The sequence below is a fragment of the Diplotaxodon limnothrissa genome, linkage group LG20 (assembly GCF_057381915.1).
Source record: "Diplotaxodon limnothrissa isolate DT_005_m linkage group LG20, D_limnothrissa_male_GT1.1, whole genome shotgun sequence".
Lineage (NCBI taxonomy): Eukaryota > Metazoa > Chordata > Actinopteri > Cichliformes > Cichlidae > Diplotaxodon > Diplotaxodon limnothrissa.
Window position 1 is genome coordinate 33,089,078 of NC_140615.1, and position 19,631 is coordinate 33,108,708.

The 19,631-nt window shown below is 40.7% G+C and overlaps 2 protein-coding genes across 2 annotated transcripts; one reads left to right on the forward strand and one right to left on the reverse strand.

Moving 5' to 3' along the window:
- Nucleotides 1-222: 222 nt before the first annotated feature.
- Nucleotides 223-8,662, reverse strand: nol9 (nucleolar protein 9). Its single transcript, XM_085344586.1, has 13 exons — nucleotides 8,638-8,662; nucleotides 6,598-7,107; nucleotides 6,303-6,510; nucleotides 5,151-5,281; nucleotides 4,911-5,046; nucleotides 4,197-4,293; nucleotides 3,908-4,005; nucleotides 3,187-3,354; nucleotides 2,835-3,087; nucleotides 2,627-2,741; nucleotides 2,256-2,430; nucleotides 1,653-1,786; nucleotides 223-669 (listed from the first exon to the last, which is right to left on the reverse strand). Exons 2-13 carry the CDS (start codon nucleotides 7,060-7,062, stop codon nucleotides 550-552), a joined length of 2,100 nt encoding a protein of 699 aa, XP_085200712.1. The 5' UTR covers nucleotides 7,063-7,107; nucleotides 8,638-8,662; the 3' UTR covers nucleotides 223-549.
- A 278-nt stretch (nucleotides 8,663-8,940) lies between these two features.
- zbtb48 (zinc finger and BTB domain containing 48) lies at nucleotides 8,941-18,533 on the forward strand. The gene is made up of 11 exons (XM_085344453.1): nucleotides 8,941-9,143; nucleotides 14,055-14,728; nucleotides 14,846-15,162; nucleotides 15,233-15,338; nucleotides 15,422-15,514; nucleotides 15,601-15,687; nucleotides 15,789-15,943; nucleotides 16,052-16,188; nucleotides 16,489-16,653; nucleotides 16,786-16,874; nucleotides 18,068-18,533. Exons 2-11 carry the CDS (start codon nucleotides 14,078-14,080, stop codon nucleotides 18,470-18,472), a joined length of 2,205 nt encoding a protein of 734 aa, XP_085200579.1. The 5' UTR covers nucleotides 8,941-9,143; nucleotides 14,055-14,077; the 3' UTR covers nucleotides 18,473-18,533.
- Nucleotides 18,534-19,631: the final 1,098 nt, after the last annotated feature.

A 19,631-nucleotide genomic window follows, 5' to 3' on the forward strand; every position in this document is an offset into this window, starting at 1 on the left:
GCTGCCAACATGGAAAACTACTTGTCTGGATCAGGCAAAATACTGCACACAGTGATAAATTAAATTGCTATTAAACCATTTGAACTCTACATGGATATATGATTATGATATTTAAATATCAAAGCAGCTGTAACAACCACCATTCACAATGCTCTAAATAGCTGGTGAAGGTAAGAACCACATAGTCTGGAAACAAACTTGCTTCAAGTTTATTATCTGGCAGGCATTTAAGATTTGGAATGTCATCCACAAAAAACAAAAAAAAGAAGAAAAAGAACCATCAAACGAAAGCTTTGACTATAACGTGTCGTGTTATTTTACTGTCCATGTGAGAGAAAACACCTAAGCGCCTTCACAGCATCAAACAAACATACAGTTTCAGGTTCCAAGATATGGCAAGGGCTCTCAAAAAAAGAACTCCAGTAAGGTCAGAGTATGAACCTTAAAACAAAAGTAAGAAGTGTCCCACCTCAACCTCAGTTCTGTACATTCAAAGGCCAGCGCTGACTGATGGGGAAATGTAAAGGGCAATAAAATGCTGCAGAAATGTCACTGCATCTCCACTTGACTGGGCCTCGTCATTCCCTTGAAGACTCGCAGCTTTCCTGCTCCAGTGAGATCAAAACTGTAGTCTGTAGTAACATAGGGCATCTCCCCATCAATGCCCGGCTGAAATAGAAACAAAGACACTACACGTCACAATAGAACAGTAATGTCATCTTTAGATATAGTTATACACAACTGAGAACTTTGGAACTCTGAATGTAAATAAATGTAAATAAAAACAGAATGCAACTGATTTTATTCACAACAAATCAAAGACAAACATATCAAATGTTTAAACTGATACATTTTACTATTTGATGAAAAACTGTTTTTTAAATCTGATTTTTAAATTTATTGGCAGCAACAGATCTCAAAAGAAACTGGGACGGATGAACAAAAGTTTGGAAAAGTAAGTAACACTAAAAAGAAACAGCTGCAGCAAAACTGTAAAGACGTAAAACATCTCATCATCTACATGCCTGTGATAGTCGGACCCTCAGGAAGCAGTGCATTAAATAAAAAAGGAAGACATAATTCTGTCAAGGAAATCACTACGTGGGCTTGGACACTTCTAGGAATCACTGTATGTGAACACAGTTCACTGTGCCATCCAGGTTAAAGCTCCATTATGCAAAGAAGAAGCCATATGTGGACGTGATCGATCAATGTCACCATCTTCTCTCATTTAAAATGGACTAATGGAAAAGTGCGTCAGATGAACCAAATTTTGGCTTTTTTGGAGGGGGGAAAACATGAATGCCAAGTCCTCAGGTACCACCTGGGTTGTTATTAGTGCTCCCTTAAAGAGCCTTCATCTCTAATGCTATAGAGGTGCACTTGTGCCTAGAGATGAAACAGCCTGCACATCTGGAAAGGCAACACCAGTGCTGCAAGGTCCATACAGGTTTTAGAGCAACACATGAGCCCTTTCAGATGGTATCATTTTAAGGTGGGGGGGCCTGCATGTTCCAACAACACAATGCTTATTAACTGCATCTATTATAACAACATGCTTTAAAGTAGAACAGTCTGAAGTGACTTTTCAGCAACTGAAAACATTTTTGATAACATGAAAACAAAATGAAAAACATGAAAAAGGATCTAACCTGTGTTGTGAAGATACAGGAAGGCATTGAAATTGCTCCCAAGAGGAGACAGTTGACTTTACGAAGAACTGACGGATCTACAGGTGTCAGCAGGAAGTACAGACCCCGTGCCATGTCAATACCTCGGAGGAGCCCTGGAAGACAGTATCAAGTAAATATAACAACATATAACGACTCTTTAATTCTCAAATTGTCAAATGGATTTGGGTGCCCTGGTCTATTACATCTAATAAATGTGTTTCTTTATTCCCGATCTTAAGAATTGAATCTGGTGCTGAAACTTCAGTTTATGGAATAAAGTCTTCACTACATAATCTACAAAACATTTTCAGCTCTTCACAAATATTTTTATTTCCTTCCTTCCTAGACTTTTTGGATCCCCCCCCCCGATTAGATATAAACGTATTTTTCTGACCAGTTACTACAGTTAAAGAAAGAAAGCTTCAATAAACTGAAAAACCAGTTTATTGTGGCAGTAACAATAACTTGAGCTTTTTAAAAAAAAAAGATATCAGCAACATACATTTTTAACTTGATAAAAATGTTTCAGTCAATGAGGAAGTAAAGCCAAAGTCAACACAATAACTCAGAAAGGACACTTACCAAATCCCACACATGGGCAGATGGGTGCCTGGGAAAGAAAGACTGGACCTCCCTTGCTTGCTACTTTTTCTGCCAGGCAGCAGAGTCCTACCAGACTACCACTGGAAGCATGAAACATGTGCGAGGGCACCACGTCGCAGTGGGTAACACCTAACGCAATCGCTGTGTGTGGAACCTGTGGGTTTAGCAAGAAAATTGTTAGGTGGTTGCTTAATAAATATAAAAACATCTTTAAAAACAACAGTTTGCAGTTTAAGGAGGTTTAAACCAAAACTGGAGCATAGACAGCCATTTCTCCCTGATTTAAATGTCATGAATTGTATTCATATATGTATAGACTGTGATCAGAGAGTCATGTGCTTCTTGTGTACCTGGTATGGTGTGAGGCTGTGCAGAGGTCTGACTGGTCCAGGGTCCGGACACTGCAGCTGACTCAGATAGGCCAGGAGAGACAGATTTCTCTGCTCATCACTACGCTGGTGTTTCCTGTCAAATGCAGCGATATGAGATGTAGCCAAGAGTCTGGAATAATGTTTTTACACCAGTATATTAATAATGGTGGTGCAGTGGTGTACTTACGCTGTTCCTTGACTCCCAACTCCTTGAAACTCTGCTTGTATACTAATGTGACTGTAGATTCTTGGGGGGCTGTGGCTTTCTGTAAACTCATCCAGAGCGGTCTGGGCGGGTGGGTGAGTCTGAAAGCCATCTGCCGTTCTCAGAAAGTCTGGAGTGAGGGCGGGGCACTGATTGACACCACTGTGACTGAGCTGGACAACATGGGAAACTGGGAAGAAGCGGATCATGTCAACCAGCAGGTTGAATCCAAATCCTGTGAACAGACACACATTTAGAATTTTTTTTTATTATTAGTGTATTTAAATTCTCCTACATTGTTTCACTGATGTCACAGAAGGCAGCTCACACTGACCTTTGACCCAGCCCATGGTGTTGATAATAATCGGAGCCTCTCTGGTCTGGGATCTTCTGCACCATAAGGATTTAAGAGATTCCATATATCGATCCAGGTCTGAGTTGCATGATGACTGACCGTAGTAGATCATGTGGTCTGGAGTCTGCTGATGTGTGAAAGGAGGACCTGCAAAGCAGATCATTATACGTCTTTTAACCCACTCTTACTAATCAAGTAGGAGTCAGAAATGAAGAAAACACTATAGAGGCTGGTTCTGCTGGAGGTTTCTTCCTGTTAAAAGGGAGTTTTCCTTCCCATTGTCGCCAAAGTGCCTGCTCATAGGGGATCATATGATTGTTGGGTTTTTCGCTGTATGTATTATTGTAGGGTCTACCTTACAATATAAAGCGCCTTGAGGCGACTGTTTATTTGGCACTATGTAAATAAAACTGAATTGAATTGAACTATAGAGGCATAATTCTACACAAAACCCACCATAAAATAACAATTTTGACATCACATTTTAAATCACACATGATTCTCACATGTTACATAGGTTTAAAAGAAGCTGAAAGGCTAACACTTTTACTCCTAGACACAGGTGGACTGGCTGTGTCAGTTTCCAATCTTTAATCTAAGGTAAGCAAGGAATGGCTCTTCCAACACATTGTTGTTAATAATTTAGCCCCAGTTGTAAAGATGTAAAGATTTTGAACATATAATGAGGATTGAAACATACCTAAAAGGGGTTCTCTGACAGTGAGGAGAGACAGGCAACCAGCAGGGGTGAATTCTGTTTGACCGAGGTCACCTTCCAAATAGTCGACACTAGCAGTGCTGAAGGAAAACAAAACATATCGTTATTCTCCACTTTAAATGACCCACAGAGATGTTTGTAGGCTGTAAAGACCCTTGTGTAAATGTGAACCAAAGCAAACTAAACATTACAATAAAGAGAGAGGACCAGAGCAGGACCAATGACATAGTGAACAGGACATTATAAAAACTGTAGTTAGTGAGAAACTTACTAATTCAGCAAGGTGTTAATGAGCACGCGAATAAATGTTGACTTTCCAACATTCTTGGTCCCGCACACCAGGATAACAGGACAGCCATCTATGTCTCCTGTCAATGAAAAACATGTCAGGTTTTCATGAAAGCAACCAAAGTGAGCATTTTGTTTTGGTATGTTCTTATCACATAAACGTCTGTGGTTCGATTCAGTTACAGAACAATTCTGCAGGACTCCTACTAAGAGTGAAGAGCAAAACTTACACTGACTATTATATTCTGTTTTTCTGCTGATCACTGTTAAACCAACACAATAACTGTGACTGGTAATTCTCAGCAACTGACCAACTTACTGTTAAAGCCCTCAGAGTGTGAAACACTTTCTACTGAAGTCAGTTAAGTTACATTTGGTATCTGTTAAGTTCTTATATAAACTCTTTTAGGAACACTGATAACTAAACCTCCTTGTTTGAACTAGTAAATGTAGCGGTTCTTACAGAGTGCTTTTCTATCCTGAGCACTAAAAGCGCTTTGCACAACTTCACCCAGTCGCACACGCACTTTCTTCTACACTGTTTCCTATCGAACATTCACACACATAAATGATTATGATACAATGAACTTTATTCAGTACTGTTCTGTGTGTATGTAAGGGTTACAAAATAAATAAATTTAGCCTTGTAGCATAAAAGTGACTCGTGTATAATTTGGCACATCTAAAAGTGGGTTACCTTTGCACACACTGACTAATGTGTTGAGAGCATGTCTGTAGCTCTTCGACATTTTCAGCCCTTCAATGTAGCTGTCGAGAGGAATCATACCCAAACCGTTGAGTGGAGTGTCAAGAACAGCTGACATGAGTTCAGTCTACAAACAAGCAGGAGAAGCTTTTCAGATTCTGCATGTAAATTATGTTGAAATTTGTCTGCTTTGCTGACTAAATCCAAGTGTGAACATATCTGCCACCTTACCATCGGGAGGTTGAACAATTCGCTGAGATCTGGAAAGCTGGAAAGAAACTGTGTCATAGGCGTCTCGATGGGCTCCAGCAGGATGATGGATGAATTTGTCGTTATGCTTTTTAACAGCTTCTTTCGTGATGCTGTTAAAAATGCATATTCACAGCAATTAAAAGTCAGAAAAACACGTTCTAATACTATATATTCAGCATTTAACTGATAGAGCTATATCAGTGTCTGTGTTTTATGATACATATGCCTTTATTAAAACTTCCTTTCACAGAAAATAACGCAGAAAAAGATGCTCAGATTAAATCAGAATCATCACAGTTTCTGTTTAAAATCATATGTGTACATGTCACAATTGTTACAATTTATTTACAGTTTAGTCGCCATGTTTTTATACACCACTTTGCATTTAATCATTAGTTATTATTAATCTATGGCTCTCTCCCATAGCATGTCTTTTATACAGTCTTCTTCCCCTATTAACCAACCGGTCATGGCAGATGGCTGCCCCTCGCTGAGCCTGATTCTGCTTGTTTCTTCTTCTTAAAGAGGAGTTTTCTTTTCCACTGTCACCAAGTGCTTGCTCATAGGGAGGGTTATCTGCTTGTTAAGGATTTCTCTCTTTTATTGTAGGGGCTTTACCTTGCAATATAAAGGGCCTTGAGGTGACTGTTGTTGTGTTATGGGGTTATATAACGTTATAGCTGCACAAACTACAGTTTTACTGTTTTCACACATCTTCATCACTAGTTTGTCTCATATTTATGACTCAAACAATAAGCACTCAAGAGTAAACATCCTCTTTCAGTGTGAGTGTGCACAGAAACTGAAGCAGAAAGCCTGGGCTAATGGAGAAAGTTGATGACCACTTTTTTAGAAATGCTTCACAAGACATCCTTTAGTTAATTTTCTATTGTTTACATTTCACTTAAGACAGTCTGCGAACATGCATTGCAGTGCAACAGGTGGGGTAAAGAAATTATAATTATTATCATATAATTATTAGCTTAAAAAATCCAGACTTTGCAAAGAGAAATAAGGTCCAGCTAAGTAGAATTCACAGTATTTTTGCCTATATAATATGAACTCTAACCAATCAGACTTCCTAGTGCTATATTTTAACTTCAAACATAAAAGAAAAAGTGTGCTGCTCACCTTGTGGAAGATAATTTTGGAGGATGTGTGATGCCTCGTTTCTACTTTCCAACGCTCTGATGCTTTCTAATCCTCTTATACTCAGTGGACAATGTGATGCTGGGGAGAAAAGCGAATATGACTGCTGACCCTCTTCGATGGTAAATCCCATAACTTCTACACGACCATAAAGACAGGTCAGAAGGCACTTCCCGCGGAAACACAGCGTCTGCAGGTAAGACATGTTTAATCACAGAAATTAAATGACATCAGATTAAACATCTACATGTCCAACTAAAAATCAACTGACGCATACCTGATCCTTCTGCATGACAAGTACTGTGCGGTTCTCTCGATCGTCTCTCTGCGCACAGTGATGCAGAGCCTCTCCCTCCAATCTACCTCTCCGGACATCCTCAGTGTTATCTGAGGTCTCCATACCATTCCCATGCACTGACTGGGAATACTCCTTCCAGTCCTGTGAGTCATCTGAGTCATTGTCCATGGTAAACACTGAGCTTCCATTAGCCTGAGCATGTGTCTTCTTAATTCCAGACTCAGAAGAGCTATTCTTGTGGTTAGAGACAGACTTCACTTTATTTTTCAGCCTCTTGACAGATGTTTTTTTCCTTACAGACTCCTGGTGCTCCTTCACCATGCTGATCACCACAGGGCTAGAGTTTACATTAGAGAAACTGACGGGAGGTCTGCACCGTTTTCCCTTCGCATCTTTCCACTTGTGAGATTTATGTTTTACCTCTGTGTATTTGTTCACTTTCATGATTGTCAGCAGTCAATTAGGTAAAAGAAAAATGAAAAGGTGAACCTGCAAAGAAAAGGATGCACTTCATCAACTTAAGAATAAAGAATGGAAACAAAGCATTTACACTCAAGCAATTATTAGTTTAGTTCTGTGGAACCCATCTAGTTTACTTAAAGAGCAACTTTATTTCATGGCATTTAACCTTTGCACAGAGATTTTTATTGTAATAATATGATAATTATTATAATAATCTTCAGTTATTTTTAATAAGTGTTCATCTATCCCGATGCCTGGTTATTTGTGCATTGAAACTGTTGCAGTCAAGTTCCCTCTATGGTGTTAAACATCAGTATTAGCTTCCATCACAGGTAGCAGACAGTTTATGCTTAAGCTGACTTGTCTGCTTATATCTTATTGAGTTCAGTTAAATCCACAAAGAGCAGCAAATGTCAGAGGAGCAGTGGTGCAGGTCAGCTGATCACAACACACGCAGAGGAGCTGGTGAGTGAAAGGAGAATGGTGGCTAAGCTGCCATCCCTGCTGGACAACATCTCCCACGCCATGCAGGAGACTCACAGCACTGAGCAGCTCCTTCAGTGGTAGGCTGCGGCTCCCACATGATAAAGGTTATCTTATCTTAAACAAATCTACTCAAGCTCACAACACATGTTTTTGCATTTGTTATTCCTAAGGGACATTTTTTCCCCAATGTTGTAGGCAATATTAGGGTTTGTTTGTTTGTTTGTTTTTTACATTTAATCTAACTTGAGTATTTTTCACCTCTTGGAGTCACTTTATAAGACTCTTAGAGTCTTTATAAGACAGTAAGACTGTTTTTATTATGTTTATTTTAATTTTAAAATGACAAGGCATAGAAATTTACATCAACACTCCATCATTTAAGATTAAGTCATGCAGGCTCAGTTTCATATGCAGGTTTACAGCATTTATTCCATAGACCAGAAAATCATACTAAACAAACATTGAAGGCCACTTACAAAAACCCACATGCAGGCTCAAAAAGCCCATGAACACAGCTGCACTACTTCAGATTACTCTTTGTTTACGTTATTCTTTTAAAATTGTGTTTACAGTTTCAGCTGCTGTAACACAGGAACTACTCCACGTTTGTGATGAATACAGTACATCTTCTCTTAGATTAAATAATCCTGTTTATAGTCTTGTTTTAACATATCCGTTAGCCAGAGCTAGCTTTCTTTTCCAGCCACAGCTCAATATAAATGAAAACTAAAGCCAAATATGTCGGTTTTCCACAATCTCTCAAAATGTGAACAGAGCAATGAATAAAATCACCTTCACGCAGTATGACAAGAATGCAACCTCAATTTTAAACTTGGGTTGAAGTTATCAAGACCAACTTCACCTAACACCGCCTCAAAAACTAGCATTAGCTGCTAGCTAACGTTGTTGCTTCCCGAGAAAACACTGCTTTAAAACAGATGGCACAAAGCTGTAGTTATAATCCCTGTGCCTTGGCTGCGAACATGCACAAGTAATGTTTATAATTATCTTAAGAGACACTAAAGAGCTGGTCACTTGTTATTGCAACGGTGCTAACAGGCTAATACTTACACGTGTGAGCCGCAGATAGACGCTGAGTCCGGATGGTCAACTATGACTTTGCCCGAAGTGTTATTATCTGCTAAAAGAAGCGTCTAACAACTTAATTAACTTTTTTAGTTTTTTTTTCCCCCCAATACGTCGATAATATTACATACAAATGGAGCTACGAGTAAGAATATGGTTAGTCTCAGATTGTGATTAATCTAATCGTTAATATTTTAACATTGTACGATATAAAACATTCCCGGAGTGCGGTCGCATAAACAGCGTCACATCCTGTTTCACTTCGCACTTTTTAGGGGCCTACAAGAAACGAAAACAAGGTGCACGAAGCTAGGTTTTTTCTGTTTTATCACTCTGGCTCATGTGACGCCCGGATCGTGTGCAGGTTACAGAGAGGCCCGTCGTGTTTAATCGTGTTTTTAATCGGAAAGTCAAACGCGAACTGAAGCTGTCTGTTGGACAGCGCGCTAAGGGAGCGTCTTTAAAGAGATGTGCTAGGAACTGCAAAGTGGGTGAGAGTTTGCAATTATTTCACGAATGCTTTTTCGAATATGAACACTGAAAATGCACTAGGGTATGTTTAGACTTTATTTTAAAGGCAGCTCAATAAATGTTGTAAATATAAGGACAATAATTTAAATCTAATAATTATTTAATTTGTCCATCTAATATTAAGAGCGATGCTCAGTACATACTTTAAAGTACAGGGTGGGCCATTTATATGGATACACCGTAATAACATGGGAATGGTTGGTGATATTAAAGTCCTGTTTGTGGCACATTAGTATATGTGAGGGGGCAAACTCCTCAAGATGGGTGGTGACCATGATGGCCATTTAGAAGTCGGCCATCTTGGATACAACTTTTGTTTTTTTCAATAGGAAGAGGGCCATGTGACACATCAAACTTATCCGGTTGTTCAGTCTGACGTCACTAGCCGTGTCTGGGTCTAAACTCCGCTGCAGGTCCATATATCAAACGATCACTGTGGCATTACTGAGAGTTGAAAAACTGTCTAAAGTCTTTCATCTTTAATAAAATGATCAGCGTCTGCTCTACCAGGTGTAACAATTGAGTTTAACATCCAGGCATCCATGAAAACGGAATTTATGACATTTAACGGAGTTAGAAGTTAGCAGGGAGTTAGCTCGCTAGCTTCTATCTAAATACAATATAGCATGTCCTGACTGCGGGGTTTTGGAAACAAATTAAAACGTACAGCTCTGTTATCACTTCCAGCATAAATGAAGACAGAAAACTAAACAGCAGTGACGTTTGTAGGGTTACTGAAGTTGGGCTAGCTGGTATATAATGATGTGCTGCGTGACCGCTAGCGACACAGCTATGTTAGCATAATATAAACAAGCTAACTTTTTTTTCCACTCGATAAAAGTTACCGTGAGTGTTCTCGGTGGTTAGGAACAAATGTAATCGCATGGCAGGATGCTGTAAAAGGACCAAACTTCAGCCAGGAGAACAACTGAGATAATCCATCCACAATACGAGGTTAGTCATTCATATACTGCTGCATGGGCTGGGCTGTAGTTACACCCTAAGGTTTTAAAAACTGAGCTTAAATAAATGATTAGCGGTAATAAAAGCCGAGGGAGGTCAACAGTGATCACTGACTGTTTTAGGAGCTTTTTGAGATCAAATAGAAGAAAATACATAACATTAAACATGTTAACAACACAAAAGCCATATTAAACGCAGACTACTTTAGGCCCGGAAGTAGGATTCGTTGCGTCATCACTGAACAACCGGATTGGTAATGTCACAAGAAAAACAATGGGGTGCAGGGCTCGCAAAATTTCAGGGACTCTTCAGTTTTTGGTAGCCCAAAATAAATTTAAGTAGCCCAAATAAAAATAAAAAATTGATTGATGTTTTGTTTCCTTTACAATATTATACATTAAAGTAATATTAAAGTAATATTGTAACGGAAACAAAACATTAATCAAAAATAGTTGAAACACAAATTACAACATTGTATAAAAATTACAATCATCAACTCAAATACTTGGTTCTAATTGAACAGAAATTTCTATGAACTTGTAAGAACTCTGTAGAACATGAATCAGTCTGTGTCAGATCCTGAATTTGAAATTTCCACTGAAGTCACGGGTAAGAGGCAAGTGGAACCAACATCTAGGCCATTTGCTTTTTGAAGTTTGCAAAGACTGCTAAATTTTGCCAGGGGTAGTTCACTCTTTGCAACATAGTACGCTGTTCTAAACAGATTTTTCAGGTTTATTTTTAGTATGTTATTTGCAATTGGTGTTTGTTCTGGGAAAGATATTGCAGACTGAGCAATAATGCATTTCTTGCATTTCTCATGGGTTCTAATGGGGGCCTTTCTTAAAATTACTGGTCCCAGTAACAAAGGCGCTTGTCGACTCAGAAATCGAGGGAAAACCAACAACACACCCGGCAGAACATTATGTTATTTACACGGGTGCACATCAGTGGTCCGCATGTGCGCATTCGCTGTCAAAATAAAAGACGCCACCAGATAATTAGTTGCAACGCGGTTTGCGTCCACATAAAAGGCACGGTTTTTGTCCGCTAGAGTGGGATTTTCACGGCACATTTGTTTGAAGCCAGCTCACCTCCTGCAACCACTTTTCCGAGAATACGCGCTTCTTTTGTGGTTCGGACTCCTTCTGAGGTGGAGGAACACCAAAGTAATTGCTTAAAGGAGCTTCTTCGACATCTTTAAGAGTTCTAAACAAATGTCTGTCCTCCTCCAGAAAATCTTAAGCACGCAAACACGCGTTGCAACTTCTTATCTTGTGCGCGTTTTGTATTTTGACAGCGAATGCGCACCTGCACCACTTATGTGCACCCCTGGTTATTTAGCTCGTCATATCGCAGCCACAGAAATTCTTTTGTCCATGAAACCATAAAGCTGCACTTTCTTTTTGCCTTATAGTCTGATTTGTCATAACTTTTCCGTTTTGTGGTAAGCTTTTCTTTGGCTGTCACTTCTTCACCCTGACCTGTCTTATCCTGCTGCTTTTACACACACACACACACACACACACACACACACACATATAAGCTCAGCGATTCTCTGCGCGATCAACCTCTCACATGTTTAAGCTTGCTGCGGGAGATTTCACTTGTCATGTTTGCATAGTAAGCTAACGATTAATAAGACGATGTCAGAGGAATTGGTGCGCAAATCATCATCACTCACCAATCAGTGCTGTCGCCCTCTATACACAGTTCGCGCGAATGCAAAGTGAAAGCAAAAAACAAGCGCAAATTCAAACGCGATTTCAATATGTCACATATTGACAGTGGCCAATGACATAATTACCCAGCTACATTTCCGAAAGAATGCAAAAGCATTGACATATATTTTTCCTTCCTATGATAGCCCGACGGTAGGGGTGGGTTTTTATAATCGATTCATCGATTATAATCGATTCTGGCTTGGATAACGTAAAATCGATTCATTCAAATCCTGAATCGATTTTTTAATATAAATTTATTTTGCCCGAAATGCCAGAATCTCTGGTGACATCTCACAAAATTTCAAGAACCACCAAACAGTTAAGACAGTAAATGAGAGCAGGTACACGGATTCTGCACATAGACTTAAACACACAGCGCGACCCGCGGATCAGAATCAGTTAGATGTCGCCTTTCTCACAGTCGGGGCTGAAAGCCGACAGCTCGCTGATTCTGATCTGTCGGCGGGTCGCGCTTTGTGTTCACGCCCTTTGTGCGCTGATTCTAAAGCTGTTAGTTTGATGTCTCTCCAAACAATATTGACCGAACCAGCAGCAAAAGAAGATCCAAACGCTTCACATAAACATCGTCATGAATTCACTCTGACTTTTACTGTTTTGCTTCCATCGCGATGCGCAGCTCTCTCTCCCTCTCTCTCCCTCTCTCTCCCTCTCTCTCTCTCTCTCTCTCTCTCCCTCTCTCTCTCTCTCGCCCTCTCTCTCTCTCTGTACTTCAAGAACAGTTTCCCTTTCTTCATTATTCGCTTGCTTGTTACGCACAAGTCTACCGTTGTTTACAGCGCTGTCGGCCGCTGTTTTTTTCCCTTTTACATTCTTCCGAAAAGAAAACCTAATTTCTGCTGTTCAATACTGAACAAATTTAAACTTTTTAAAATTATTCAAAATGCAAAATGCTTAGCCGTGTCTCTAATAAAACCGCTGTAACGTCAGAGGTAATGTTCATTAATTAATGGTTTTCTTTCGTTTTTGATGTACTGCAGAATATTTTTATAAAATCCCAGGCCAGGAAAATCACCTTCATGTTTTTCTGTGTTTTATCCTCAGCTACTTTGACACAAAGGCATCTGCTGTGACGCTCACACCTGTGATAAAGTCTTGCGTGTGTCAGCTTCCTTTTTATTGATACAAAAATATGTAAATGTACTGATCTGAATTATATTTCTGACTGTCAAAATTTCCCAGATTTAAATCGAATCGAATCGAATTAAATCGAATCGTGGATCGAATCGATTCGGGACCTTGTGAATCGGAATTGAATCGATTCTAGAAATCAGTGACGATACCCAGCCCTATATAAAAGTAACGGTGTGGGGTTTTGAACACATTTTGTGTAATTATAACAATATGTAATTTATGACCCGGTTACACATTCAAATGTCTTTTTTTGACCTCACACACACACTTGATTCTTCAGTCAGTGCAAATACAGTACTGTGCAAAAGTCTTAGGTTACCTCTCCTTTAAATTTTGCTATGAAAATGAGAAAAAGATGCTAAGGGTTATTGAATGAGGAAATAAGGCAAAAACAGAGTTTTTACAGTTCTGTTCTATAACATAGCTCGAACTCTCATAGGCAGCTTTCTTGACATTTCTTAAGTAGTTTTCAGTTTTCAATTACGACACGAAAGAGCCGATAGATACAGAAAAAGGTTCAGACATCTTCGTACCCCACTTAGCTCCTCGCATAGTTTGATGTGAATACCAAAAATCCTAATTACATATGCAACGACCCCTCTGCTTTGCAATTTAACAAACAGCTGATGGTTCACTTTGTCAAATGCTTTGGGCGCATCTAAAAAGCACATAAAACGGATGTGTTCTGTCCCTATATTTGTATATATATTTATGTATGGATCAGTATAATGCTTACTCTTAAAACCAACTTGATTATCAGTTGTTGTTATATGCTTTTGAAATCTGTGTTCAAACACTTTAGAAAATACATTTGCCAAGGCAGTTGGTCTCTAATTATCAATTCTAGAAATCTTCCCACTTTTATCTTTTACTACTGGCACTAACGGAAATGATAACATGGAATCAGGTAAAATACCATCAGTTTGAAATGCTGTAAAGCACGTTTAGAGTGACATGTGGACTTTTTGACTAGGTGCTCTGCTGATAATTTGTCTAAACCACACGCTTTGTTTGATGTGTCTCATTTACCAGCCATCTACAGTGAAGCAGGAGGGATGGCTGCAGCAGAGAGCAACCATGCGCAACGTGTCCTGTCTGCCCTGAACCAGCAGAGGGCAGTGGGCAGGTTTTGTGATGCATCATTGAATGTGGGAGACGGGGTAGTGTTCCTTGCTCATCGCAACATCCTCGCCTGCTTCACTGAACTCCTCCAGCAGTCAAACGTGCCTTCTGCAACAGAGTTCTGCCTGCAGGGATGCCCCAGTGATGGCTTGGAGCTGCTCCTAAACTTTGTCTACACCGGAGAGCTGAAGTTGGATCCTCACAACCTGGACAGAGTCCAGCAGGCAGCAGCCAGCCTGTGCATACCAGAGGCACTCACACGCTGTCAGCAGTTCAAGGAGACCTCTAAGGAGCCTGTGCCTGTCAAGCGTAAAAGAGGTAGACCTAGAAAGTCTGCCTCAGACATCACGAAATACGAGCCCACCATTGATACTGCTGCAGCCAGTTTTACCACTGCTGCCACTACTACAGCAACCACCACACGCTCTGGCCGAGTAGTGAAGAGCTCCAGGCGACTTGTGACTATCGATGAGAGCCCTACAACTGAAAATGAGTTGGCCCCGCCTCTTCCTGTGGAGAAAGAAGTTGGTGATGCAGTTGTTGAGGAAAACCAAAACTCAGATCAGCTAGCTGGTGAAACTGAGGTAGAATACAATAACATAAGCATGAAAAAATATTTCAACGACGGGGCATTTGTGCGGATAATAATGAGTGTGTTTTTAAAGAGGAATATAGATGTTTTTATTACACCTGTCTTGCAGGTAACGGAGCTGCAGATTAACGACAATGTTATTAGCCAGGTAAGTGGGGGAGTGGAAGCAGAAGACGATAATGATGACGTGGGTATTCCGGAGGAGATTCCCGAAGACACAGATGAGGAGTATGTGCCTGCTACTAAGCCCGCTTCCTCAACCACATCCCCGTCTACGGCGACTGGACAGAAATGCAAGGCCCAGAGTCAAAAAAACAAAAACAAGAATGGTCAGACGATGGAGGACGATTCTAAGAAGGCCTCCGTGCAGTGTTCCATCTGCTTCAAAGCCTTCAAGAGCAAATACTACCTCAAGGTTCACAACAGGTACAGGGTGTCACCTTTTTTTTCTTTCGAAATGCTCTTAAAAGAGTAAACTAATGTCTCATCTCCACAGGAGGCATACAGGGGAGAAGCCCTTCGGTTGTCTTAAATGTGGAAGACGGTACTACAGGAAGGAGAACCTTTTGATACACGAGATGAGAGACTGTTCTAGTGCGCTGGTGAGTAAAGAAAATCACCCTTTCACGCTTTCTCCAACCCTCACTATGAAGAATCCTCAGTGTTTTTACTTTTATAATTCCAGACGTACACCTGCCTCATTTGTTCTACTACATTTAACACAAAAGAAGCGCTACGATTGCATACTGTCACCCACACAGGAGAAATGCCCCACAAGGTACAGCATACACCTAACAAAAAGCGTAACTGAGTATGTCACAAACCTGAAGTGAATATGAAGAATGTCTTCGTCACATTTTGCAGTGTTCAACATGTCCTGAACAATTTATGTACAAGAAAAACTTGACAGTTCATATGATGAAGGTGCACGGTTACCCCAAACCACATGCAGTAAGTACCTACAGTCAGCAGCACCTTCAGTATGTCATTTCAAACTCACTTTAACACAAATTTTGGGGATTTATGTTTTGATTGTGTTGCTGTGTTTCTAGTGTTCCCAGTGTCCCAAAACCTTCTTAACTCGTGCGGAGCTGCGTGTGCACGAAGCCGCCAAACACCGTGGAGAAAAGCCGTTTGTGTGCGAGGAGTGTGGCCATCGGGCATCTAGTAGAAACGGCCTGCAGATGCATATAAAAGCTATCCACAGGTTGGAGAGCATGTTTTCTGTGAATTTCCTCTTGAGGATGAATAAAAGTGTAAACGACATAAAGTTTTAATGAAAACTATTTTAAGTCTGTTTTGTTCTTGCTCACAGAAATGAGCGCCCTTTTGTCTGTAACTCGTGTGGCCACGCCTTCTCCCAAAAGAACAACCTCAACATGCATCTGCGTATACACAGTGGCGAGAGGCCATACCAGTGTCACCTCTGCGGGAAAACCTTTAGGACACAAGGTAACAGCCATATTCTCTGCACATAAGCACTTTATTCACCTTGTATCCACCCCTGTGACACATTTAGAATCAGTAATTTGCCTAAAAGAAGCAAAAGAAAGATCTCATGCATCTCAAACTAAGACCCTACTTGCTCTGAGGTAATGCTGTGCCACCCAAACGTCCCTACATTACTATCGATGGGGTCCGGTGTGTTTTGTGCTTCTAAGAGCAATCACTTAGCCGTTTTGCTGTCTTTGCAAACTTTCACTTTAACTGCAGATATTGTGATTTGTGTTAATCTCTGTATTTCACTGCCAGCCAGTCTGGATAAACACCACCGGACTCACACCGGCGAGCGGCCCTTCGGCTGTGATGTCTGTGAGCAGCGCTTCACAGAGAAAGGCGCTCTTCTCCGACACAAGGCCAGCAAGCACGAGGAAGGCCGCCCCCACTGCTGTCACATCTGCGGTAAAACTTTCAAAGGTCAGGTGCTGATTCTACAATAAATTTGTTGTTACTCATGACCTGTGCCCTGATGAATGAAGCGCTGCTAATGAAAGAATCACTGGTGAAGTGATTTCTTCTTTATTTTCTGGTCGTTCTTTTCTCCTTCAGCGAGGGAGCAGCTCCGTGTCCACCTGCGTCGTCATAAAGGCATGAGGAAGTTTGAGTGTGTAGACTGCGGCTACAAGTTCACTCGACAGGTTGGTTCCAACACAGTTTCTTCATCATCAGCAAGCTCATTTTGCAGAGCCCTAATCTAACCCACCACAGGATTTATTATACACCCGAGTGTTTTAGTTTTAACCCTAATTTAACTTCAGGAAATGTGACTGAATCATAGTGGGAAGACAAAGAGATTAATAATTTTGATGGAGGTGGTTTTATTGTAGGATGTCTCCCATGCCAATTTTCATCACCATTCTGCTATTCACGCCAGATGGGACTAAAACCCATAATCTCCGTCTAAGAAGGCGAGTGGCACATGTATTAGCCACTCGGGCTACTGTGGATAGGGAGTGAGTGGACACAAATATCAACTTTCAGGGGCACGCTTATGTGAATGTGCCTGAGTGAATTTAGTGTGTCCTAATTCAGACTGTTTGCTTTGTGGTGTGATATTGGTCTATAACTGCTATTTCATACAAACAAGATTTTTTAGAAAAGAAATAAAAAAGATAAAAGCAAGTTTCAAAAAGTGCAAAGCAAAGTTCTTTGGTCATAAATATGAAAACTGGTAAAAATTTATAACTGAAGCTTTTATATAATGAAAAAAATAATCCATCTCTTTAGTTGCCATCAAAGTTCCAGGTAATTAAATTAATTACTTTTATATTATTTTTTGTAATCATTTCAGGTCTGTATCACTTGCATGGTTATTTGCGCACTGTCCCCATATTCAGACCCTTCTAATCTTTAATGTCATTCAGCAAGAATCACTAGTTTGTGGGCTTTTTTATGTCTGGCTATGACAGCTATATATTATATCTATCTTTCTAACGGGTTTATGTTTTTGTGTGACATTTTACAATTATTGGACTCTACTAAACTAAGTTTGCATGAGACACAGTTAAACATAATCTTCTTTATCTTATACTGGGTGTTTAGAGTCCCTTTCCCCTCCCTTTAGGCCAACTTTCTACTGAATGTCTGACCCTGCCACCAGGTGTTTGGGTGGGCCTTCTGTGGTCACAGCCAGGAGCTGTGTGGCTGAGACGACCATATTAAGAATGTGTAGAGTCTGAACTTTTCACTTACAGGGATATTTGTATAAACTTGACTGTAGACCAACATGACTATACTGTATATCTATAATTTTTGTGTTCTTTTTGAAGCATTCCCTCACTTGCATCATGTTAGTTTACCCAACTCTCACATTTTTACATTTCCTCTTCAGGCACATCTGCGGCGTCACATTCAAATTCACAAGCGCACTGAGAACTACAACCCGCGGCAGAGGAAGCTGAGGAATGTGATTGTGCAAGATGTGGATGGAAGTCCGGTCGAGACCGAAGCTCCCAAATCGGAGGAGGCCTCGCTGATCTGTGATGGGTCCACTCAGGAGTCCACAAACCGAGGAGCTGAATCCTCAACAGGTCTCACCTCTGGCTGCATCGTGAGGGTTGTGATTGAGTCGAGTGATGCGGTGATGGAGGAGGTTATTTCTAACCAGAACTTGGGAGAGGTCGAATCCACGCAGACTTTTCCTGTGTTGCAGCAAACACAGTTGGTTACTGAGCCCTATGAGTCCACGATAGACATGGAGGGAATTGTTGAGAATTTGTCAGAGAGCAAGACCTGAAGCGAGCAAGTGTGCAAAACAACAAGTCTGCTTCTGCTTCCACGCATGCAAGAAAAGCAGATTCATGCACTCTGTAGTTTACACAGTAATTCAATTGCACGTTTTTAAATGCTGTTTGAATGTAAAATGTTATTTTCCACCTCGTTAAGACAGGTTTTGTCAGTGTGCTTACAGCAGCTGGAGCTCAGTGTCACCTTACATTGCTGATTAAAGGAGAACGTTTTCCGTGCAGTCAGAAAAGCATTTTCTTACTTTTGGTTACAATGTGCTTACAGTGTAACAAATGTAGTAGTTCAGTGTTTTTTTTATTACGGTTCCTCCAGGTGGTGGTTTTGTACTGGACTGCATTATGTTTCAGGGTGTTTCTAATATTCTTTGAAATAGAAGAGTTGCAGAGCAGTAAAATTGCACAAGTGTGTAAAAAAAAAAAAAAAGTAAAGGCAGTTACAAGGTGGATGAGTGCTAACAACCAATCATGAATGTAAACATCCATCCATCCATCTTCATCCGCTTTATCCGAGGCCGGTCGCGGGGGCAGCAGCCTAAGCAAAGGGAGGGGCTCAGAGTAGAGCAGCTGCTGCTCCACATCGAAAGGAGCCAGCTGAGGTGGTTCGGGCATCTGACAAGGATGCCCCCTGGGCGCCTCCTGGGTGAGGTGTTCCAGGCATGTCCCACCGGGAGGAGGCCCCGGGGCAGACCCAGGACACGCTGGAGAGATTATATCTCTCGGCTGGCCTGGGAACGCCTTGGTATTCCCCCGGATAAGCTGGAGGAGGTGGCTGGGGAGAGGGAGGTCTGGGCCTCTTTGCTTAGGCTGAATGTAAACAATGAATGTAAAATTATTTAATCTTTGATGGGTTTATTTTAACCTGGTGTCTTTCATATTAATGTGGCTCTATGGGCCATGCTAATTTTGCAGGTTCCATCTCCACTGGAATAGAAAATGGTCCTTAAAAACAATGTGGACAGTGATTTGTCAACAAAACATTATTATACACGTTATATTATATAGTTGTGGCTTACCTTTTCGTGTGAATTTAACACAAAAAGTGTGAAAACTAAGAATTGCTGGGATCCACCGATTGGGTCGATATGATGTGCCTTTTGTGCCAGAGAAACAATGAAATGCCCTCTAAAAAACAAAACTTTAACCACAAGG